This window comes from Aphelocoma coerulescens, chromosome 13, assembly GCF_041296385.1.
Source record: "Aphelocoma coerulescens isolate FSJ_1873_10779 chromosome 13, UR_Acoe_1.0, whole genome shotgun sequence".
Taxonomy (NCBI): Eukaryota; Metazoa; Chordata; class Aves; order Passeriformes; family Corvidae; genus Aphelocoma; species Aphelocoma coerulescens.
Window position 1 is genome coordinate 10,736,329 of NC_091027.1, and position 24,492 is coordinate 10,760,820.

At 38.9% G+C, this 24,492-nt stretch overlaps 1 protein-coding gene across 10 annotated transcripts in view; it reads right to left on the reverse strand.

Annotated features, from left to right (window-relative positions):
• RAPGEF6 (Rap guanine nucleotide exchange factor 6) overlaps positions 1 to 24,492 on the reverse strand; it is a 129,780-nt gene that overhangs the window by 14,388 nt on the left and 90,900 nt on the right. For 6 of the 10 annotated variants that reach the window (XM_069028716.1, XM_069028714.1, XM_069028713.1 and 3 more), the window contains 14 exons: positions 23,575 to 23,682; positions 23,016 to 23,219; positions 22,192 to 22,300; positions 20,227 to 20,470; positions 19,463 to 19,620; positions 18,311 to 18,325; positions 15,448 to 15,688; positions 14,013 to 14,396; positions 11,602 to 11,813; positions 10,583 to 10,706; positions 8,108 to 8,131; positions 5,206 to 5,426; positions 2,559 to 2,750; positions 1,166 to 1,300 (listed from right to left, as the gene is read on the reverse strand). In XM_069028716.1, the coding sequence (XP_068884817.1) occupies positions 1,166 to 1,300; positions 2,559 to 2,750; positions 5,206 to 5,426; positions 8,108 to 8,131; positions 10,583 to 10,706; positions 11,602 to 11,813; positions 14,013 to 14,396; positions 15,448 to 15,688; positions 18,311 to 18,325; positions 19,463 to 19,620; positions 20,227 to 20,470; positions 22,192 to 22,300; positions 23,016 to 23,219; positions 23,575 to 23,682 (2,371 nt within the window). The remainder of the gene's footprint in view (positions 1 to 1,165; positions 1,301 to 2,558; positions 2,751 to 5,205; positions 5,427 to 8,107; positions 8,132 to 10,582; positions 10,707 to 11,601; positions 11,814 to 14,012; positions 14,397 to 15,447; positions 15,689 to 18,310; positions 18,326 to 19,462; positions 19,621 to 20,226; positions 20,471 to 22,191; positions 22,301 to 23,015; positions 23,220 to 23,574; positions 23,683 to 24,492) is intronic. The other 4 variants (XM_069028718.1, XM_069028710.1, XM_069028711.1 and 1 more) reach the window with 3 other exon arrangements.

The following is a 24,492-nucleotide window of genomic DNA, read 5'->3' on the forward strand; positions in this document are numbered from 1 at the left end:
ATCAATGAGCTGTTAGCACAACACATACAACAAAGTACAGATCACCTCAATCAAATGAGATCAGTGCTAAAAATATGCTGAAAGCAAATTGAATTAATGAAATAATCCCAGAGAAACAAACATTATTTTCAAAGAACCAGATAAAAGTTAACAAAAATAACATATTTATAAGCGATGCTCAGAAGTCTCAGTGGAGCAAGGTTCGTCAACCCAAGTATTTAAGCTTTTTATACATATGCTGTGTTTAAGTAAAATAAGTGGCATTCTCCTAAAGGAAACACGATCTTGTGAAGGCAGAAGTGGACAGACCAGCCTGATCTCCCACTGAGAAGCGTGAGAAGATGCAGCAGGTCACCGTGCCATGCCATGCCAAGCCAACACAGTGGCTTTGGGCTGTCAGTGAGTCAAAGCACAGAAGGGAGGGAGAGAGGCCTTACACCATCCAAAACCGACCACCTGGGCTGGCTACTGAGTGGTGTTAAGAGATTTCAAATGGATTCCCATCCAAGGTTGACTAATGATGAAGTGATGCAGATCTTTTAAGATGAAGACATCAAAAATAAAGGGATTCTCAGGGCATCATGAGAGACAGGGATGTATACAAAGCCCTGTGCACAAGAATAAAAAATATGAACAGCGACTCAAGGATTTAGATGGATCCACTACTTCTGCAGCAACCTAAATGACCTGTCCTGGAGAATTATGACACCATTCTATCTCAGCCCTATGTAATCACCTGGTATTCCAGCTACCTTGGGCAAGACCAAAAGTTGTCTCAATAGCTGCAGTTTCTGTCCAACACTGTCATCTTCAAGAAATCCCCAGGTTTGTGAATCCCATTTATTTAAATGGCCACCTAAATCTGAACTGGCATGATGGCAGATGTCAGCACTTCAGATCTATTGGGAATTCTGCCAAAAACATTTAGGCAGTATTTCAAGAAAACAACTGTTCCCTTTTATTAAATACTAAGTGACTTAAAGGTCCAAAATATACAAATACATTGGAAGATCATGTCTCTTCATAGAAAGACGTGATTCTACTCTTGACATGAATATTCTAAACTGTTATTTCTCTTACGTGTCATTACCAATAAATACTCCTGCCACTGCTCACCCTGGTTTAGGCTCCAGTTCCTAGGACTGATGCTGCCACACACACATACCTTTGCGTGGGGAGCCCTGAGGAGAAGCAGGTGGGCTGGAGTGCAAGGAAGATGCCATGGACGTAGTGTCATCTGTTTGTTTCTTACTACTTACTTCCTCAGACAAGCTTAATGACTTCTGTGGAGAGCCTGTACCTACGAAAACAATGGGATCACAGTTACTGCATATTATTGTTCTTTTGAGTTACTGATTTCTGTTTAAACTGCTCAGCAAAGAGAGGAGCAGATGCTCAGAGAATTCTGCATGTGGAGGCAGTCTCCATTTAAATTTAGATCAGTTCAGCTGTGGCCACTGCTACTGCTGGCTGCTCATCTGCAGTGTGTTGAAACAACTATATCCTGACAGGAACCACTGCAGGACTGTAAAAAAAACACTGTAAAAAAAAAAAAAAATCTGTGTGCAGTATAAAGCTTGAAGGAAATCTTTGCCCATGGCATTGTTGGGACTGTGTTAAAAATCATGTGTGTCAGAGCCAACAGGTCAGTTCAAGATCTTCACAAGCAGGAGTTCTCAAATCAACACTCATGGGCACTATCCACAGCTTGGCCAGTTTAGCAAAACCAGTGTTCCACACATGGTTTGGTGTTTCTTACTCACTATTAGACCATCCTGCAGAGGACACAGTGCTGAGGAGTTATTTCAAGTTCTCAATAACTTGTTAGATCAGCATGGACCACTGCACAGGAATGAAGAAACACCTCCGAGAAAAGTTTCTGGAACTCACCAAACTGCACAGGCTTTTCAGAGGAGAACTGAAATAAATACTAACTGGAAACAGTATTCTATATGCTGTAATACACTGTTTTCTGAAGCTATTTTAAATTATGTTGATGCCCAATATACTACAAAATAGTTTCATATCAGTTATTGACTGCAGCTAACTTTATTTAATAACCCAAAACTGTAGCTTTCAAATGATACAACAGTTACGTAAATAGGACAAAAGCTTTTTAATACAGAATACACTGCTTTACAACTAGCAATTTCAGGGACAAGAAAAAAATATGTTCACTAGGAGCAACTAATAATATATGTTGCTCCATTTGACCATAATGTTGTTAAAATGGTATCCCAGAGGCTAAAATATTAAATGTCTGTGATTTGTTTCAATGATTTCACCCAAATATATTAGACTTCATGAAACAAAAGCATATTTGGAGACAGCACCTCACCTGTACCTTAACTGTTTTAAGGAAAGTTATTAAAGGCTATGCAAATTACTAGGTAGACAGCGTGGTCTTTTAAAACACAGCAATATGCACCAGCTGTTTTAAAATAAATTAATGAAGTACAATGGTATCTCACATAAACCACCAACCTACAAAAGAGCTCCTCCCTCTTGTTTACTCCCATCTTTAAACCTCCCCAGCCAGGTGAACTGAAGATACTCACTGAATGTGACATGATCCTTTGTCAGTCCCTTTTTCCTGCTGGGGTACAAATTCACAGTTGGGACCTGAAGAACTTGACTCATTCGGTTTTGTTGATGCTGATGGGCTTTTGTGGTTTGGCCAATTGATCTCATGGGCACTGGAGACATTTCGGAGGATTTCCCTCCTCTTCTCTCACTTAAATTCTTTGTCACTGTTAGGGAAAAACTGCATATAAGTATCTAGCACTTTGAATTGCAGGATTATTGCAGCACAACCATCCAGACAAAGGAACCACCATATAAAGAAGATAAATTGTATTTGAAACCATTTATAGTCCAAACACTACAGTCTCATCACACTGAAGATGATATGTGGAATAGCTTTAAAAAAAGCCCTAAATTCTTGAAAGTGCCATAGAGGTACTTAATCAAACGATCAAAAAAACGTTATTTATTTCTACCACAAGCCTGTATTTTAATCCCTTGCATGCAAGGTGCAACTGCATAACAGCATCTTCCTTCAAAATCAGGTGGTTTTGATGCCTTAGGTTTTAACTTTCATAATTTTCAAATCCTGCACTGCTTGGTGTGTGACTCTGAAGTTTCTTGTAGCCTGTTAATTTCTGCTCTCTCATGCTAGGTAGAGATAACAAAGCCTCTCTGGCCCTGCTTTCCAAGGACACCAAGACTGTCCTAGGCCAAAAGTATAAACCAAAGAGCCACTAAGAAGGGGGTAAGCTGAGGGGAAAACTGAAGCTTTAATTGGAGAATTAACCCTGCTATGCAAATGAACCAAACCTATAAAAGAGTGAAGAACTCGTGACCTGTCATCCATCTTGGGGTCCATTTTGAGAATAGCTTCAGGCTCCCCAGGGTGTACCTTTGAAGGCCTTTCAAATAAACACCTCTGTTATTCCCTTACTCCTGTCTAGTCTCTGTTTCTACTTGGCCTCTTAAGGCATCAGTGTTGCAACTGGCATCAAACATTTCACTAGGTGGCACAAGCGATTTACAGCACAGGGCACTGCTTCAGCTTCTGCTTTAATCACAGCAATTCAGGCCATCTGATTTCTCCTTATAGTCTGTTGGAAAACTCTGGATTGCAGTGTCACTGCTGCTCATTCCTTCCACAAGCAAGGCCAGAGGTTTATTACCGAGGTAAGAAATGGAGTAGCTGAATCCCTGAATGTGGGTAATCCAAGCAAGTGGGGAGGAACATCCCTGGGACAGGTCAATGCTCTCACTTCACCAGATTTAAAAGCACAAGGGGCTGGCAACGCCCTCATGCTCCACATCACTCCTCCATTCTTCTCCCAGATCTGCAACGAGTATAATCTCAACTGGATCTACCACCTGTGCGTTTTGGTGTTTAGGGCTTTTTCACTAGTTTTTAAAAATGGTACTTTTAATAATATGCCAACCTACTATATATTATTTCTATAGCCACTTAAACTTCATTTTCCTTTCTGATGTTTAAGAAAATAAGGACTTGATTTGCTTAACTACATGAAGTAGAACAGTCAGTGTACATTCCCTATTTTCACTTCCAAATGTCTTTGGCTAGCACTGTGCAAATAAGATTTTAATTTATGTATTTAAAACAACTAAAAAACAACCTGATAACATTTATGTTTGTCTCTTCAGCCTGGTACCTGTTACACTTGCACATAAATCACCTATCAAGAGTTCAAACACAGAGAATTTACCATTTTCAAAAGGGAGTTAAATATGGCCATTTCCAGGTTTCCTGCTTCAGTGCTATTTAAAAGTAAATGCTAAAAGAAAATTTGCATAAGAAGGCATCTTAGGGAATAACAAGGATTTGCATTCTTAATACTGGATAGCGGCAAGGACTTAAAATTTTATCTTCAAGATGCCATCTCCTAGTCACGCTTTGAACTTACCTCATCAGAGACAAAACAGTATTTGAAGACAAAAAAATCCTTAAAGGGCTATATTTGGACAAAAGACAAGCAGGAATCATTATTTTGCTTAGCTTGGTTGTCACTCATCTGTTTTGAAACAAATCTGCCCTTCAAAAAAGTGAAAACTGCTAGAGTACCTAAATAAAATGCAATTATAATTTCTCATTTCTAAATAAGAATTTACTGAACTGTGTAAGACAGCAGGTCAGACAACAGTTTGCTTGACAAGAGCTCAAATTATGAGAGCTGTCCTGCTGTAGTCCTCAATTTTTGACTGTCAGGACACGTCAAACTCATCAGTCAATATTGACCTAACTTCTCAACAATCTTCATTTATTCTAAGGTGTAATCCATTGCAGTTTCTATATTGATTTTGTCTCTTTTCATTTCTTGCTGTTCATAGGGTAAACACCACTTTTATCCTTCCTAATTCTGTGCAAGGACAGTGGGGCACCAACAGAGCTGATGCGCTATTGAATTTCCTGCCAGACTGATGGAAAGACACACAGCTTTAGGAAATAAAGGTCAAAATAAAAAACATCACAGACGTTTTCTGAGCTCAACCAAAACCTGAACACACATGCTGTCTTGCTGAAGCTCTCAGTACATCAACTGACAAAACAGAACTTACTACAGTATTTTCTCCTCAGAGGAAAAGTTTAAAAGAGTATATCTAGAGAAGGAACAACATTTTTTATAAATGCCATAGATCATGTTGCTATTCTAGCTCACTTGTACTTACAAGTGCTGTATGCAGGCTCACACTGAAGTGACAATATCTGGATCTTTTCTTCGTCTGTCTCTACACTGAGGTTGGACAGATACTGCTTCACCTTCCTTGCCATCTGGGCATCCTCATAGAGCTTCTTGGCATTCAGGAGTGAGCTGCGGCGGGCACGTTTCTTGTGAGCACCTCCTTGCACATCTAGCATGTTCGAGTTCATGCTGCCCTGGCTCAGAGACCTACAAGAGAAAAGACCAAAGCAGTAAAGGTTCAGTTCTCAACAGCAACGAAGAGCTACAGTAGCACAGGCCAAAGCAGATTAATACCAATAATCTTCAGTTAGGGCTAGTGCATGCTGATGCAAATGAGTTAAAGAAGATGAACAGCATTAAAACAACACTTGTCTTAACATATTTGGGTAAATTGAGAGCAGCGATTTGAGTCTAGAACAGGACTGCATATAGAAATGTGGAGCTGGGAAGAACGAGGAGCAGTCCTGCATACGGAACCCATTTAGCTCCGCTAACGAACCACAGGCTTGTGCTGCAAGACCCACAGCTGACAAGAGGAAATGGCCTCAAATTGTGGCAAGAGAGTCTTAAATCGGACATTAGGAAAAACTTCTTCATAGAAAGGGTTGTCAAGCCCTGGAATAGGCTGCCCAGGGTAGTGGTGGGGTCACCCATCACTGGAAGTGTTCAAAAACACACGTTTAAGGCACTTGAGGACATGGTTTAGTGGTGAGCATGATGATGGTGTTGGGTTGATGGTTGGACTTCACAATCTCAAGAGATCTTTTCCAGCCTTTACAACTCTATGAATTCAACTGTAGATTCTAAAAGTGGACAAACTTGGTAACTTTGTTGGTTTAAGAAACTGGGTACCCACTGTGTGCATCAGCCTTACACAGAAACTTCCTGCACTTAGCTGAGCACAGAAGTGAGTGACCACTGCAATTCTCGTAGAAAATTGAGCTTCTCGTAATGGTTAAACAAGCGGCAAATTATGTTAAACGTACAAAGTGCATTTGATTACGCACTTAACTTCTTTCTTCAATTAACTAAAAACATTCACAGAAGAGCAGCTCATTAAAAAACATATCCCAAGAAAGGTGAGGAAGGCAGTGATGATACACATATACCCAGATTTGTACAGACTTGCATCTATGAAAGAGGATGCTCCTCAATACTCCTAATTTTGAGCTCTCAACTCTATCAGTAACTGAAGCAAAAATAAACAATCCTGTAATTGTTAAAGAACGGGCATTACTCTCCCTGACAGTCACTCCTATTTGCAGTGAAAGAGTGACTGAATAACTGATCTGGGTATAGTTCAAACAGAATCACTTCTGTTTCAATTGCCAAAAGTCCTACAGCCACACCAGTTCTGATGCATTTTGAAATAAATGGAGATCACAGTGTAAGTCACATGCAAATTCTAATGGAAACTTTCAAAGAAGTTGTTCAAAGCTGGGTTTGTGTGGGGAGTTTTAAACATTCAGATGAATATTTTTAAAGCTACATGAAGACATTTATCAAGATCTTGTGTGTTTACAGAATCACAAGTGGCAGAATAAACAACATCAAGCACAGAAGAGCTATAATGGCCAAAGGAGTCAGAATGAAACATGTTGTTAGGAAAAATCCAAGGAATCAAGTACACTTAGCTTAAAAAAAAAAATTGGAAAACTGTTGACTGCAATATTTTCAAGTATGTTAAAAAATCATTCTGAGAGAAAATATAACCTTAAAAACTGTCAGCAATTTATAGCTTAATTAAATAAAAAAGTAATGCTATTGGAGGCAAGGAGCAGCAAAAGGCATGATGGAGTGTTCACAGCTATTCAAAGCAGGGACACTCCTGTCTCTTGATGGGTAAGGGCAAAGCTGTTGTACAATGATCAGGAAATTATGTTTCTTTTTAATGATAGAAATTTTTTACTGTTTATGTACACACAGTTTTTTTCTTTCAAGTCTGAACTTGACTTTTTAAAGCATTTTAATTATATTTCCTTTAACAATTATTTTTCCTTATTCCCTTGTGTTCACAGTAATACCAAGGGTTAGAAATTACAGTGGCTCCATGGGTCCTGGCTATTTCTCCCCATGAGCTGCCTTGTGAGCAGTTGATTACTGAGCACCAAATGCTGCCAGTCAAGGGCATCCACACCAGTATCAGGGACCAGTATCAAAACCTGCTCTGGCCAGTATGAGCAGCCCAAGTCCTGGCACTGTCCCCACCACCACTATGCAAAGGCACACAGGTAACACTTTATGGGCAAAAATACACATAACAACACAGAATACAGTTACAATGTCAGTCTTAAAATCACTGCCCTGGGCCAGGCAGGAATTTCCCTGGCCAACATCAGAACTCATCTTTAGTTATTCCATGATCCAGTCCTTGCCCAATCAACACTCCCAGTGGTATCGATGAGGATTTTGGTGTAGGAAATGTGAGATACATTTTAAACATATACTAAAAATAAATACTTTGAAGATTGCCTGAACACAAACTTCAGGGAGGAAATTACTACATCATTACCACAATTCAAAGTGTCCTTATAGTTGAAAAGGCAGAAAGGCTTCAACTTTTCTGTAACATGTTAAAAAGCAAGTTACTTATTTTATTTACTTCCCAAAATAGTTTGCCTTCCAATATAACTGCACAGCAGAGTTTTTTTTAATGCACAAAGCCAAAACTCAAAGAACTTATCTACTACATAAAAGCAACTCAGAATTCTTATAGCTGCAGTAAAATGTTGGCTGTAACCCCTTACCTCTGTTTTCAAAAAAACATGTACTGTAGGGTTAATAAAATGCATGCTGTATTTCAGATGCATGCACTAACAAGGAGGATGCAGTATGTTAAGAGTTGCATAATCTTTATTTATCTTAGTTGCATTCAGCTCTACACTTACCCCAAACTTCTCCACCTCTTCTTCCTGTAAGCAAGAGCCATATACATTGAAGCATGTATTTGAACAGAAAAGCACAGGAAAAAAATAAAACAGTTGAGAGTCAGGAAGAAAGATGTAGACAGGAAAGAACAGAAAAGAAAAAATCTCTACATAGCCAAATTCTTCTCAAACAATAACACAATGTTTTCATGGAATGCAAGGGTGAGACTTGACAAACACTTTAATATCTATCAGTTTTTTGTTTAACTTATGAATTGAAAAAATCAAACTTGCATTTATTTCTTTTATTTTCTGTAAGTCAAATTCAAATTTGATGGAGTGAGTAAAAACTGTGCAACTCATTTATATTGCAGAAAATGGGATTAAAATAAGTTATTCTTTGCATTAGGCCTCCTGAAAGTGTATGAGAAATCATCACTATCAGTATTCAAGTTTATGATATTGTTTTCTCTTGATTGTTGGCTGGAAAACAAGCCAGATGCCAAATACACCTTGAAAGCCGGGATGCTTTCTATAATTGGTAATGAACTTGTGAGCAAGTCCCACATTACCACTAATACACATCCTTTCTTGTTATTTTTTCATCTTCAAAAGCATTTATTTGGTGCTTCATAACACAAACAGATAGATCAAACACCAAAGGCAATGAAAATGAATATAAATGACATGAAAACATGGAATTATTTTCTTTTAATCTTTGGCACTATCTCTAATATTAGATGCCTAAGCAGTTTATGGTAATGTACGTAATTTAAATTACAGCCATTAAAATGTGTCCTGTAATTCTGAAAAACATACTAAAGGTAACTACTATTAAATTTATTTCATTATTAGACTTCGTGAGGTCTTAGGAAGTGCATGGACCATCAGTGAAATTTATTTATAGACTAATTTCAGCTGTGAATGCCAAAGTTTCTGAAAAGCAATCACAACTTCTTAGTAATTGACTATATAATTTTATGCTAAAAATGCAATCTTGCTAATTCCAATCCAACTGTATAAAGGTGTATCTCCACTGGGAAACAAATCCATCTTTAAATAACATTAACAAGGATCTGTTATTTTTGGCTCAGACCTCGACTGGGCCATTTTTAGAGTCACAGAATCACAGAATGGTTTGTGTTGGGAGGGACCTTAAAGCTCATCCCCTTCCACCCCCTGCCATGGGCAAGGACACTTTCCACTAGACCAGGCTGCTCAGAGCCCAATCCAGGCTGGCTTTAAATGCATATATATAAAAAAAATTATGCTTCCTGATAGCCAGCCTTCCAAACAAAAAACAGACAGGATTGATGAGCCTCTGTGAATCCTGACCACCAGAATACCACAGGGAACCAAATCTCTGCTCTTATAAATCTCCCCATCCTTGCATGCCCTCTTTCCTTCCACTGCACAGATGTAATTGAATTCACACATCTGAGAGAGTCACAACTGCACAGGTGACTGGAATTTCAGGTGGATGAAACACACTTCACCCAGAAACTGTCCACTGTGTTTCCTACTTGCACTACTCCCTCCAGGGTGTTCAGAGAGCTCTCCCCTGCTGGGGAGAGCTGGGGTGCACATGGGTATGGGCAGCTCCAGAGAGTATTTTGTCATTTTCTGAAGTTGGAGCCATGTAGGCATTCAGCACCAGACATGACCTTGTCCCCAGCTCTCCACCCAAACTGCACCCCAAGGGGTCTTGTCTGGCCCATTAGTTCGAGGTAGACAGTCCAAGGAGCAGGGCCACCACCCATCCTGTAAGCACCTACAGGATCAGGACCCTGTATGGACACCACAGAGCCACTGATGCTTTTAGTTCAGCCAGTGGGAAGAAAACAGAGGCAGGAAGTAATTCATTTCCACTAAATAAAATTTGGAGTTAATCAGCACCAGATTAGAAGTTATGTTGCTTCTATTCTGCAAGTTTGTTAACACCAAGCCTGGTGATATTCGGCATCAAGATAAAAAGAAAAACTAAGAAAAATAAGCCGAGAAAACACCTTCCACCTGCTGAATCCTGAACATATCAAACATTACATAGGTGGAACAATCTATGCTTGGAACAAATAAAAAATATTTAGTTTGAATTTAATGTTATCAGTAGGGTTTGTTTTGAAGCAACATTTCAGATCTATACATCAGTGATTTAGGTGCTTTTTATCTCTCATACCTAGATAATATTATTCCCCCTAACATTATACCTCTCTCAGAACTCTACTGACACTAATATTTTATTCGGCAGAAATAGGTATGATTAAAATTAGAATTTATTCTTCTGTGGTTTTTAAAGATAATAGATTGGTTTATTAGTCATTTAAAGCAGGTCTGGGAAGCATCAACTGTTTTGCCGTAATTTGATAAAGGTTGTGGTTTGATGGTAGATGTCAGTGATGAGGTACACAATGAAATATTAATGCGCTGATGCACACAGAGACCCAGATCCCCCCACACCAAGGCCCCTTCAGTGCTACTCCCCTTCCCATTGCACACCTTTGTCTGAACATCACAGCTGGATCCATGTTTGCCGATGTCATTCGGACAACTTGGCGAATTTCTTTGGCAATCATCCTGAGTTTCTCGAAATTTACCAGCCCATCCACTTTAGAGTCATTGCCTGCATAATTAAAACACACACATTAAAAAAAAAAAAAAAAAAAGAGTAAGAAATATTTCTGAACAGCCACTGTGCTTCTAGTTCTTCCCCTGTTACCCTTCTCCCCTCCCTGTCCCCCCATCAACACAGTTTTTTTAAATCAAAATACCAAGAAAACAGGATGCTCTAGCAAAACACTAATGGAATCAGGCCCACTTGGACTACCCTGTATTGGTTTTTTAAATCTATTTCTAAAATAACAAGTATTAGTAGGAGGAAAAAGGAATAAATGAATTATGCCCAAATTCACTTGCATAATGTTAAAATAATATAAATACAGAATTGGCATTGGCAACATTCACATTAGGAAAGATGTTCAAATAGTTCTGAACCATCACAACCAAGAATTGAGCATATTTGAAAATGGTTCACCTCAACCAGTTGTGAACAGGACTTTGTATAAAGGGAACAAAATGGAAACATTTAAACAAAACACTTGAAAATGTTGAAAGCAAGAGTCGGTGGTGTATCATCAGAGCTGTGTGCAAGCCACAACATGGAATGAAAACGTGGAAACATTACAGCAACAAGTTTTTGGTAAGAGAAAATATTTGAAGTAGTGTAACTATCAGACAGCACACTCACCTATGCTTCCACACTAAAACTCAGGACAGCTGAGGAGGATTATAGCATTGCTTTTAAAATACTAAAAATATGCATTTTATTTTTAATTTTTGTCTAGGACCAGTCTCTTCCATTAGGCATTCCCAGTTCTATTTTATTTTACTCCTACAAAGGATCCCTCAAAAGCATCCTACTAGTGGCAGCTTCGTTACACACGTTGACACACTGAGCACTGAAGAAAGGGCTGAAGTACATTCAATGCTTCATTTATTTTCTCTCTGTTTGACATTACCTTCATGCAGAAATGTGATATCTTTCTTGACAACAGGGAAAAGTGGGATAATTGGAGGCTGCATGCTCTGGCTGCTGAGGATGTTGCGATATTTTGCCATGTTTCGAGATGGATCAAAAAGATCTTGAAGGTCTCGGAGGTGCTTTTCATACTTGCTGGGTAACTTTTCCCAAGTGCCTCTGAGACGAGCTACTGGTGCAAGATTTAACCCACTGCAAAGCAGAAATGTTTCATTATTAGCTGTGAGCAGAATCGTTACCTTTCAGAAGGAAGTGAAGGGTTGGGGGGTTGTTTTAATTACTAAAAATAGCTTTTCTAAGGTTAACTGTGAAGCTGGGTGAATAGCAGGCTACAAGTTCATCACAATAAACCGCTGCTGCTTAAATAGGACTGTAAAAATGATTGCTCAAGGTACAAATTTCAAATTACTGCCAAAATAATCTCTCTAATGCAGGACTGATGTCTATTTAAGAACCACTTTTCTCATGTAAAAATGTATGCCACACTAAGAACAAAAATGGTAAAAAATGCATGCGGTGAATCAATGATTGCACGGAAAATTAGAACAGTGCAGAACTCATCCTAAGCAGAAGTGGGAAGACTTTAGAAAGAAATTCTTCTTTCTGAGGTGGTGAGGTCCCAGCACAGGTTGCCCAGAGAGGCCTGTCAATGCTCCATCCCTGATGTGTTCAAGGCCAGGCTGGATGGAGCTTGGAGCAACCTGGTCTAGTGGAAAGTGTCCTAGCCCATAGCAGGGGGTTGGAATGAGATTATCTTTAAGGTCCCTTCCAACCCAAACTATTCTGTGATTCTCTGACTTCACAGCTTCAGACAAGAGCATTTGTAAATGAGTGACAGACTGAGAAACAGAAGCAGCAGATATGCTAAAGCTTGTCACTGTGCCCTCATTCCCACTAAGTAAAAATATATCCAGAACTATTTGGATACAAAAAAACCCCATTAAATATAAACATTAAACTAAATCCATCCTCCCTATCATAATTTGTCACCAGTTATGCTTAAGAAATTCTGCGATAATTGTGAAGTCCTCACCTCTGGAGAGCTGGAAAGGGGTGTGCTCCAGGATTCCTTAGCAAATCCAGAATCACACTATCACTGAATTTGCTGTTCTCAGATTTTTTTTTCCAAAAACTTATTTTGTATTTGGCTTATTTTTTAGACAAATTTCTCTCCATGCTATGCCAAACAAAGTTTTCTCTGACATGAAAAAACAAACATATGCCAGCCCACAGCTCCTCTTTTCCATGCTACATTAGGATGGTTATCATCCTATTTCATGAGACATATGGCACCAAACTGCTGTGCAGCACAAGGCAGGAAAGAGAACCCCTGTGCTATATGCTAATACAAACATATTCTTCTGGAAATAAAGGTAAAACAAAAACTAACTTATTTGCCCTTTTTTGGGGTTTTTTTTTTTTTGACTTAAGACCACTTCAGTCACGGCCTGATTGGACTTAACTGAGAAGCAGAAAGAGTAATTTCCTTACCTACAATAAACCATGAGAAATTAGGGGGCAGTATATAAAACTTAGAATCAGTATCCGTGTGTGTATTCCCATGTAATGGGCAGCCACAGTCTCAATGACTGTCCAGTACCCTTTGCAGAAATTAATGAATTCTTTAATGACCAGGCACAAGCCAATACCTTTTGATAAACTGGTTAGACATGGAAAAAAATATTTTAAAATGATGTTTTTTAATAATGGTGCTGGGATAGAGCACAAATCCAGATCTTTTTCTGATGAATCACAGTGTCTTTTTTTTCCTACAGTAAAGGCTGGGTGTAAGATAATTGCGAACACAGGAAATGCTGAACTCATGCTGTTAAAGCAGCAGCATTCAGCATAAATCAGAACAGAAAGCTTAAATGTGCAAGTGAAGAGTGAAAAAATAAAATAGAGAAGCAAGCAGATGACAGTAAGGAATGAGAAGGAAAATGAAGCCAAAACAAGACTGATTTGAGGAAGTCCTTACAATGGAAGGAAAAGTAATCTCATCATCACATATACAACTCGGTGCACCCTGGAAAAGTAATGATGACTGACAAAAAGAAGGGAAATTGGGTGCCAAAGTCACAGCAAATGACACAATGCTTAGGCAGGTTTCTGAAGTTCATCAACCAAAGTGCTTTGACCCCATCTTCTCTTTTCCTGCGAGGTACCAGTGAAAAAGAGACTGTCACACCCAGCACCGCAACAGGACTGAAATGCTGAGGTGACAGTGAGGAGACTACAGTGACAATCCACCTCTGACAGTTTGGCTTTGGAAAACCAGCCAGCCCCAGCCACAGTGCGCTCAGGATATTCCCGTTTCTTTCCTTTCCATTTAGATTACCAGAATTGCCTGTGACAGCACCAATCAGATCTGAGAAATGGGAAGTATCTTACCTTATCACTGCAAACATGGAATTGAAGTTCTTGCATTCTCGACAGTGGAGAGCAATTTTAATGAAATGCTTAATAATCTTCATTCTTTTGAGTTGGTTGGGCTCTGCTAAAATTTCCATGGCAACCCAGAAGGTCTCTTGATTTATGACATCCTCAAACTGCTTCAGGTGAGCATTCCCTGTTTTGGAGTCCAGCTTGTAAAGGTCATCAATGTATTCCGTGGGCTCAATGTTGCGGAATAATTCAAAGTCCCGCATGGAAAGCTGAGTGGCCACCTCAATGGTGCTCAGCTGGAGGAGCGAAATTTGGCTTTCTCGGAGTAGCTCTTGAGCATCCTCATCTGAGCATAAGGTCTCTGTTTCCATATTGTTTTTCAGATAATACCTGAAGAATAATTGAGTAACAACAGCACATTAGAGATGCTCTTCAGAGGATCTGTGAACACAAAGACATTGAACTATACCAATCACTGTGAGCATTACAGAGACAAGAAGGGACAACATAACCTTGTACTTCAGTTAATGTAAAATATATTACACCATTACTTAAGTAAACAAACATTTCAAAAGCTCTTTGTTAATATTTTCGTACTGTACTCTGTAATAGGCTGTAGTGTTAGCCTTCAGAAAACGGTCCATTACTTTTCCATTTGTGAATTCAGCAGTGAAAATAGCATTTTAAATACACGCTAGTCCTGAGAAATCTCCTGTTAATGTATTTCTACATTTCTTACACAAATTTAGTGTGTTTTTTTCCCACAAATTTAGTGTGGCATAGTAATATTTCCATGAGGCACAGAGTACTCAGGAAATGAAAATGTATCTGGAAAATTCATTCCACAGTCCCAGGTAGATCACTTTTAGATATACAAAAGTTTATTACTCATAAATTTCCTCTGTTGCCTAGCAAAGAGAACTACAGACTATTTTACTTTAACAAACTTTCTTCTGGTATGGATCAGGTCATCAGATAAAACCAAAGCACTTAATATTTCAAAAACATTCAGAACAGTTTACTTAAAAATGGAAGAATTTATCCCAGGTTAGTATCAGTTCATTGCAGCATGACACTGAGAAAGAAAATAATTGTATACTTTAATCCTCAAGTACATGTGGGAAGTGTCAAAACAAATTTAACCTTTTTCTCTAAGTGTAAACCACTATATACATTATCCTGATCTGCTAAATTTAGCTGTCATCAAGCAAGCTTGCCGTAGATTTAGGGAGGGATTTTTGGGTGCAGAAGTGGAGGGTGACACAGAGGGAAGTGTAAGTTACTGCCATTTACTTGCTTGTGCTTCCAGTAGACACCCATCTATTTTAATTAAAACATCCCTCCCTGATGTTGGACTTTATTATCTTGGAGGTCTTTTCCAACCTACAATGTTTCAATCCTGAAAGGCAAATAAAACCCAACCAAAAAAAGGTACATTTACCGTCCATTGAGCTGAATCCTGTCAGCCAGCTTGGAGAACTGATCTGGGAGCCTCCGCTGTTTGATGACCCCCTCGGGGCTGACGGACACCTCACACAGGGAATAGGTGTCCGGGGCTCCTGTCAGGTTGAATTCATGAACAGCGTGACTCACCACCTCCTTTGCTGTAGTATCTTTGCTGATGATGATGTAACAGCTCTGCTGATCTGCTTTGAAAACTCGTATCACTTGATCTGGAATATCTAAAAAAAGAGCATTAACACCTTTAATGTTATTTTTCCTTTGAAAAGACACGAGGTCACTTGGAGAGGTTTTTCACAAGAGCATGTAATAGAACAACGGGGAAGTGGCTTAAGCTGAAGGAGGGCAGGTTTAGATTGGATATTAGGGACAAATTATTCCCTGTGAGGGGCTGAGGCCATGGCATAGGTTGCCCAAAGAGGTTGTGGACCCTCCATCCCTGGAGGTGTTCAACACCAGGCTAGACGGGGCTTGAAGCACCTGGTCTAGTGGAAGGTAGGAAGGTAGGGTGGAACTAGATGATCTTTAAGGTCCATTGCAAGCCAAACCATTCCGAGATTCTATGATTTACTGTCTCATTTGATCATCAGGAAACAAAAACAACCAGCTGCTGGGGAAAAAAAAAAAAACATGCTGGACTTGGAAAATATTTAAATATCCTAGGTTTTTCTTCATCTTTGTGCGGAAAAAAGAAGACTCTACTCCTCTCTGCTTTTCTACAACTCAATTACTCTACCATCCCATGACCACAATCAAAGTACAAGACATCCAGGTATGTAACTAGACTGTGCAGTGCTCCTTCCCAGCGTGTCTTAAAGACTTTGGCAGCACCATTCCTTCTTTGGCTCTCTTGTGTCTGTGAGAGACAGATCCACACACTTGCCAGGGCACACTTCCCAGGGATCGGAAGCCACCGAGTACGGATGGATGGGCTTGGGGTGGGAGGACATGAAGAGGAAAGGAGATTTGGTTGCTCCCAGAACTAGCCGCGAGCTTTTACGCTCACTCTCTCCCTCGAAGGAACTAAGCTGCTGCCAGCAGCTAATTCTTTGGCTGGTGTACTTATTTATAGCACATTTTATGTCTTATAAATGCATTAGAGAACAGCTTCATCTGAGGCAGCCTACAGCAGGCAATAAGTATCTATAGAAACACGTATTTAATCCAGTGTGATGATTGCAAATAATTTGCTCTATTAGCTATTACAGAAACTTTGATTTTCAAAATAAAAATTATTTTTAAAAAATGTCAAGAGTCAAAATGCGCACTAATGTCAAGCACAGGGAAGCTCAGTTTTCCCCTTCCCTGGAGTCTGAAGACTAAAACTTCACAACTTTTCTGCAGACCTGAGAAGGTGGGAAGCTGTTGCTGAGCCCTCCACCAAGGCTTCAGAGTCTGAACCTCTCCAAAACCACACCAGAGGCAGATGTGCCATAATTCCTGCACCAGAGTCAGAGATCCCCAGTAAAGGAAGGGAAGGGCTGTCATTAAAGCAACAGCCTTTCCCTTCTCTCACTGCTATTTGTCCAGCCCTTAAAAATGCAGCGATAAGAACTGTGGATTGACGAATATGACCTGCCCTGGAGCACTGGTGATGACCAGGTGTCCCTCTGCCCAAGGGGAACCTGCCCAGGAAATCATCCTGCTGGGCAGAGCATCCAGGTCCTTCAGGCCCTCCCAGCAGCAGCTCTCTGAGTACAGTTTTAGATGCTGCTCATCCCACTGTTTATACATTGATTATCCTCTATCAAAATACACTGCTTAAGGAGGCAACAAAGATCTTTTGGGGCAATGACCTTAGAGTTATTTTTTTCTTGCGTCAGGACTTAAAGGTGTTATGGGCACAAGTAGAAGGAATTTCAAGGTAAAAAGTAAGCAGGTAATCTATGATCCAGCACCAAAGGTACCACCCACTGGGAAAAAGAAAGGTTCAACATCAGCTGTAAATAAATTTTAAGAGTGAAAAAAACATGGGTTAAAAAAATTCTGATTGAAAGCTAATTCCTCTAACAGTTGCATGATTATAATTAACACATTATCAGAACATTCTCGTCAGAAGCTGGGGACTAGCTGAATTTGAGAAGTTCAATATATATGAGGGGCAGTATAAGGGAGAAGTAAATATATTGTACTTTATTTCAGAGTGAAAGTGGTGAAAATTACATACTGAGTAATTAGAGAAGTGCCTACACTCATAAAAGTGGTAATAGATAAATGGAAGAGGGAAACATCTATACTTTGGTATCAACATACCTAAAAATCAGAACACACTCAAGGTGTAAAGCTGAAAACCATGCAACCAAAACAATGGTAACTTGTGACAGACGAGGGAAACATAAATTACAGGTACATTTCTGTCTTTATGGTCTTTGCTTTTAAGCAGGCAAACATAAATTATTAAATTAAAATTTTTAATGCATTATTCAGCTCATTTTGACAATACAAAGCGCATTTCAAGTTTGCATGCACAGAATTTTAGTTATGAAGTACAACAGAAGAACAAACTAAATCTCAAACTGTTATCTTCTGCAACTTCAGTTCTGTGAAAGAGATATAAGCAACTCCATCCCTTCTGAGAAAGGCCACAGGGAAGCAGAGGAACCTGCCAACAGTCATTCAGCGTGTTGGGGGCAGAAATGGGAATAAAATGCAGATCTCAGCCTCAGCACAGCACTGTGCCTGTACAGGAACCTATGGATTTGTTTTAAGGAAAATTACAGAGCACAGGGCTATCCAATGCCCTACAGTAATAACTGTGTCAGTGCAATGTCTTATAGTGTTAAATTTACAGGCAAGCCATGCAATATTAAGGTCTACAGGATGCTGTACATGAGGATACTTACAGTAAAACCCAACAGCTGCAGGCAGGAGAAAAAGAAAAAAACCGTGTCAACACCAAATCAAGACTGAGATGCTTACAAATCTTATCAAGTGTACACTGTCAGAAATAATTTGGTTTTCCCTGACATTCAAATATGGCAGCATATTCGTTATAGTAAGCTTAAAGCTAAGTGATCCAGCTGAAGATGTCCCTGCCCACGGCAGGGGGGTTGGAATAGATCACCATTAAAGGTCCTTTCCAACCCAAATCATTCTGTGATTCTATGAGTGATTCCAAGATGAACTAGTTATCACCATTTCATATTAAGTGGTAACCTGTACAGTATTAAATGAAGATTTCTAGAAAAACATGTATAGCTCTCATGCAGACAGCAAAGACCTGGAATTGCAGTAAAAAGTGAACTTCTTTGCCATGGGTATTTATACACCTGATAGGATGTATCTGTGCACATCCCTTTTAAAGGGGAAATCTGCAAGTTTAGGTAAACATAAGTCACAGTCACAAAACACTTTACAGAATATGTCATTATGTACAGAACTTACACTTAAAATAGGAAAAAAAGATTCTGACTAGACATGTTCACAGGCAGCTGCATATTGCAACAAATGCCTCCTGCAGCCATCCCATAAACTGGATTCCTACAACAACAATAATGAAAGCCCAGACCACACATATCAAAACGTTTTTAAGGCTTTTAGACATACCATTGAATATACATAATGTTTGTTAAACATGAAACATGAACATCACTGTGCTGGTACCATGGTAGTTCTATTCTATCCACAATACTGCTTGAAATATATACTGACAGATGGAAGGATGGATAAGTCAAAGCACTGAGGAGAGATGGCAAAGAAGTGGGCAGACAATCTCCTTCCACCAGAGCCAATTTACTCCAGTAAATCAAAGGCTCTCTGAAGTGGCAAAATACATTTCTTTGTGAAAAAAAGTAAGTCCCACATCACCTTAAAAAAAGTAGGCAAGAGAGGTTCAGGCAGTGTGGATTTTCAGTACATCTCCTCCCTGCCAGGCCCACAGGATGCACAGGCAACTGCACTCAGCACAAGTGATGGTGGTAAAAGCTCCAATTTTCCCCCTGACCCAGCTGCCTTGGTAACCCAGCCTGTAAATCAACCTCAAGCTGCCATTTTACCTGAAGGGTTAGAGAAGTCCAGAATGCTGGTTGTGGGCTGCAGTAGGTCAGGGCTACTGGATGAGAGGGTGCCTGGAATGGGCATGATGGCCAGACTGTGCCTGCACTGCCGTGTCCCCACGATGCTGTCATCCTGTGACTGGCTCACACTGCCATCACTGCAAAACAGTTCTGATTCAATTATCTGCATTAAACTCCTCCTATTCATCTTCAGATGAATGAAACTAAGAAAAATAATGGTGTTCAGCTATTTTAATTACATGCTATAGACATGCTTTCAAAACAAGGACACGGGAAAATTATTTGAAAGAGTTTAATCAGGAGAGAAAAGTTATTTTGCTCTTGTTCTGCATTCGTGGGGCAGATGACATGATTTTTTTAAAAACATAAGCCATGTGGACATAATGACTAGAAATCCTAAGCAATTGTTATTTCTTAATGGCCTGAGACTGAAGGAGGGTAGGTTTTTAGGTAGATGTTAGGGAGAAATTCCTCCTTGTGAGGGTGGTGAGGTCCTGGCAGAGGTTGCCCAGAGAAGCTGTGGCTGCCCCATCCCATCCCTGGAAGTGTTCAAGGCCAGGTTGGACAGGGCTTGGAGCAACCTGGTCTAGTGGAAGATGCCCCTGCCTATAGGAGGGATTGGAATGGGACAGTCTTTAAGATCTTTAAGTTCCCTCCCAACCCAATCCTCTTCCAATCATTCTATGATTAATAGCATAATCTAATAAAGAACCATTACTTTTTGACAAAAGAGTCCGACAAACCTGAACAGTTTTGGAGGCAAGATGCTGAAACGGGTCTTGTCTAAAATTTTCCTGATTCTGTTTCTTCCACCAGATACAGTGTTTGCTTTCATTTTCTTGTTTCCTTTTTCACGAGGAAACATCTGTTCCACATCTCCAGGCATATCTGGGATAGAATAACGGTTGTTTTTCTTTTCTGCAATTTTTGGAATATGTGGAATTCCATTCTTCTCCTGTCCTATCCTGCAGAGCAGTTCCTTAAACACTAAGAAAAGATACAGTCATTGTGAGTAACCTTTGCACATTCAGAACTTCACAGTGAATTCTTTTTTTCCCCCTTAAACCTTTTGCTTCCCACATCCCAGAGAGATAATAAGGAAACACTGCATTCAGGGCAATCAGCACTATGCATTTATTGGTCTTTTTTGTCAATGGTAATGGAGTGCAGATGCTTCTTCAAGAGTAAGTGAAACACAGACTGATATATTCCCAAACCGTCTTTGTTTGCTTCTACTAACACTACTGAACAGAAGCTGCATCAAATTTTCTACTGTATTTATGAAACTAAGCTAGTCTATAAACCTACACTGACATTCTCAAAGATAGAATTCTGTGGAAATTATATGGTTTTTGTTCTGTTTCTTCCCACATATATAAGGTGAAAAAAATGTTTGAATTGTCTTGTCAACATCAATTATTTCTTTAAAGATCCTTTAAAAATGTTTTGAAAATCTTCCAAGTCAGAAATTCAGTATTTTCTGTTGAAAGTATGGTGATACTGGAAGAATGCATAAATGTAGACAGCATATTACTCAGACTGTACCTATGAGCAAAGCAACCTTCTGTACAGAAAGTCCAATTAAATGGTACATTTCTATTATATAATAAAAGCTAAGGCTACAAGCTTTCCCAGTATAGATCTGAATAGAACAGGAATTGCTCATTGTCAGTACTAGACACTTAACACTCAATTAAAAAGGATAATAAATATCACTGTTGAAAAAAATTCAAGACATTAATTTATTAAAATTTATCAGAGAAATCACCTTGAAAGTCTATCAGCTAGCAGGAGGAGATTAGAACCCGCTTGTATGTTGCTTACATTTATGACACAAATGAACAACCTATCACTTTCTCAGTTATAGTGATACTTCATTTCATATCATTTCACATTAGTCTGGACGACCGGTTACTCTGGTTTGTTTCAAGTTTTTTTTTAATTATGCTAATAAGAAACTGCTGAGGGCTTGAACCTTTTTAGCTGCACAGTGATAAACATAGAATAGTAATAACTGAAAAGAAAATCAATAGTGAGCAAGGGCAGGTAACTGGAGGAAGGAAATAGGAAAAGGAAACCATCAGAAGATATGGATACAATTATGGAGGAAGGAGCTATCCTGTGCACAGTCTCCTTCCTTCTGCAGCTTTGATTATTCTGTTGCCTGAAGAGGATTATAGAAAAAGAACAGATGATTTGACTGAGATTTTAAAGAGGTATTTAGGTATTTATATTCATTATGACAATTAAAAGCCAACATTTATATGCCACACCACTTTTTATATCCCCTTTTCAATTATAAAGGCAATTTATCCTCTCATTCTTACAGCCATTATAAGAAGTTTTACAAAATCCCACTTTTACATTTTTGCTGTTTCTTGACAAAAATATTGTGGTCCAGATCCCTTGGCTTTGTTTCAGCCTTATTGCACAGAGGGACACTAAATCAGCTTAAACAGTCATCTGAGGATTTCTCAGGGAGTGAAGAGCTGCTTGTGCTGGCTCTGTGCCACTCAACGTGCAGCCCTTGGCACATGAGAACTTATCCAAGCAAATAGAGGCACAACGAGGGGACTTCTGCATAACTTCTCACCTCAAGAGCAGCAAGTTGGAAAAAAAAAGGTGAAATCCCATTGCACTTATAAAGCCAGAAGGAGCGGAGTTTTTCCTTCATACATAAAAATACATCATATATAAAGTCTACTCACCAAAAATGTTTGTTTTTACAGTAATGGAGAGATGCGTGTTATTCCTTAAGATTTCCAGAGCTTTTACAAGGGTAATGTTCTCAAAATTCTGTCCATTTACTTCCATTATCTTAAGAAACAAAAATTGGACTATTAGGAGAACATCTGTCTGACAGGCTTACAAATACAAAGGTGATAATACAGGCACAATAAGAACCTCCCAGAAATTACCATATCATCTTTACAGCAGCTACAGAATGAAAACATTCCATGTAAAATAACTATTTTCATCATGTCAGAGAAGTCATATCCTGTAAATAAGTCAGGACTTCCATTTTTACTTGCAAAATGCTTTGAATAAGTGTATTTTCTATGATAACATGACATTCTTGCAATTAATCAAAAATGGTGGATCATGAACTACAGAACTGATATCACTTCAAAAGCTGGATTTTTGATTTTCACTGAGTGTGACCTGTCACTGCTCCACCTGCCTCAGTGAGCTGGGATCAAACACACTGGGTGGGAATCAATCCCAGAAAACAATCTGATGGATTCAATGTAACCATATCGTCAATCAAAAAGTTTCCAAAAATAACCATAACTTGGTTTCTTTTCTCATTCTGTTTTTGAAATATTTAAATATTTTACATATTTTGAAAACTATTTAATAGAAACCCATTTAACAGATATAAATGGAAGCTGAGCTGTGGCATTCCCAAGAGAATGGGAACGGTTGATTGGTCGCCAGTGGTTTAGTTTTAGTACACAGGGTAACGTTTCTGTTGAGAACAACCAAGAGGTGGGTGAAGCAGAATATTTTAAATTAACTTAATTGTTTTTACCTGATCACCACGCTTAAGTCCAGCTTCTGCTGCTTTACTGCCTATCTCCACAGTCTCTACAAAAATACCAAACCCCTTGTCACTGCCTCCAAGAAGGCTGAAAAACAAGGGAGAATCTCTGGAAGGTTTTTGCAGGGTGATTTGTCTCCATTTTGCTTTGGCAGCACAGGCAATATTCAGCAATCTGAGATGGCCTTTCATTTTCTGTAACACAGAAGACACAAAATGCAGTGCAATGTTTCTTTTATAAGAAATGGAAAAACGGTTATGAAAAATACCCCAAGTGCCAGAAAATAGATTTTTGACTCCATGTTTTCAGATCTTACTAAATAAACCTTGTCCTCTTTTGCAGAAATGCAAAAACTCCTAAGTGAGTGCCATAGGTATTACTTTATATGGCCTTTATATCTAATTTATACTTAAGAACAAATATGTCCAATGTTAAAAGCCACCTGTTAACTGTTACACTTAGAGCCTACAGCTGTTAGGCACTGGTAACACTGGCAAATTGAAATATGTAGTACTAGAAAATGTGACGCTCGTTCTTTTTTGCTCCTACCGTATCCTCCAAGTTCTTTTCAAATTCTTCCAGGAATCGAGTCATGGCAGGATCTCCTTCAAAGTCATTAAAATGATTGTTCACCCACAGTAAGACTACTCTGGTAACCTGTAAAAACAAAATAAATTATGTATATATATATAAAGGGACCTATGGTTCTTCTCCTATAAGCTTTAATCTATAAACACAGAAGAATACCTGGACATGGCAGAAGAACATAAAACAGATTATTGTGTCTTATAGGAAAAAGATATTTACACTTGAAATCATCATCTCTTTCCCTTTATTTGTGGAAGCAAATGAAAAATTAAAAAACCCAAATATTTTTATACATAAAAAATACTGGGTACATCACCCAGTACCTACTGGTGTATAAATCCATCTTCAGCTAAGCCTTCCTGACACTGTTCATGAAGATCACCTTTTAAAGCATCCTAATAATTTATTTAAAGGAAGTTCTAGTTGTGATAAAAAGTTTTCTTCCAAGAAGTTTTAGTTAAATCTTTAGATTGCTTCTGTAGGTGCTACAGAGTCACTACCATTCATGATAAAGTCAGACTGACAACTATATTATCCACCCATATTATAAAAAAAAACCACCTAAGTCTATAGCAGTTTCTCTTCTAAAACTATACAATTTCTGCTTTTGTTTGCTGACACACTTCTCTTTATCTTTCCTTTTATTAAAAAACAGTAGTTGCCCAAATGAAAAGCATGGAAAGAGGTAAGAAGAGAAGCAATAACCACAGCAGATCCTGCACAATTTCCTATACGAAACATCTAGTGTTTTGACAGTATGTTGGATTTCCTCAGCTCAAGGCTAGAAAACATAAAAACATTGGCTAAGAATCAAGAAATTGGCATGATACAAGTTCCAGACTATCACGCTTTTTCATGAATGTGCACACAGTTAGAGCG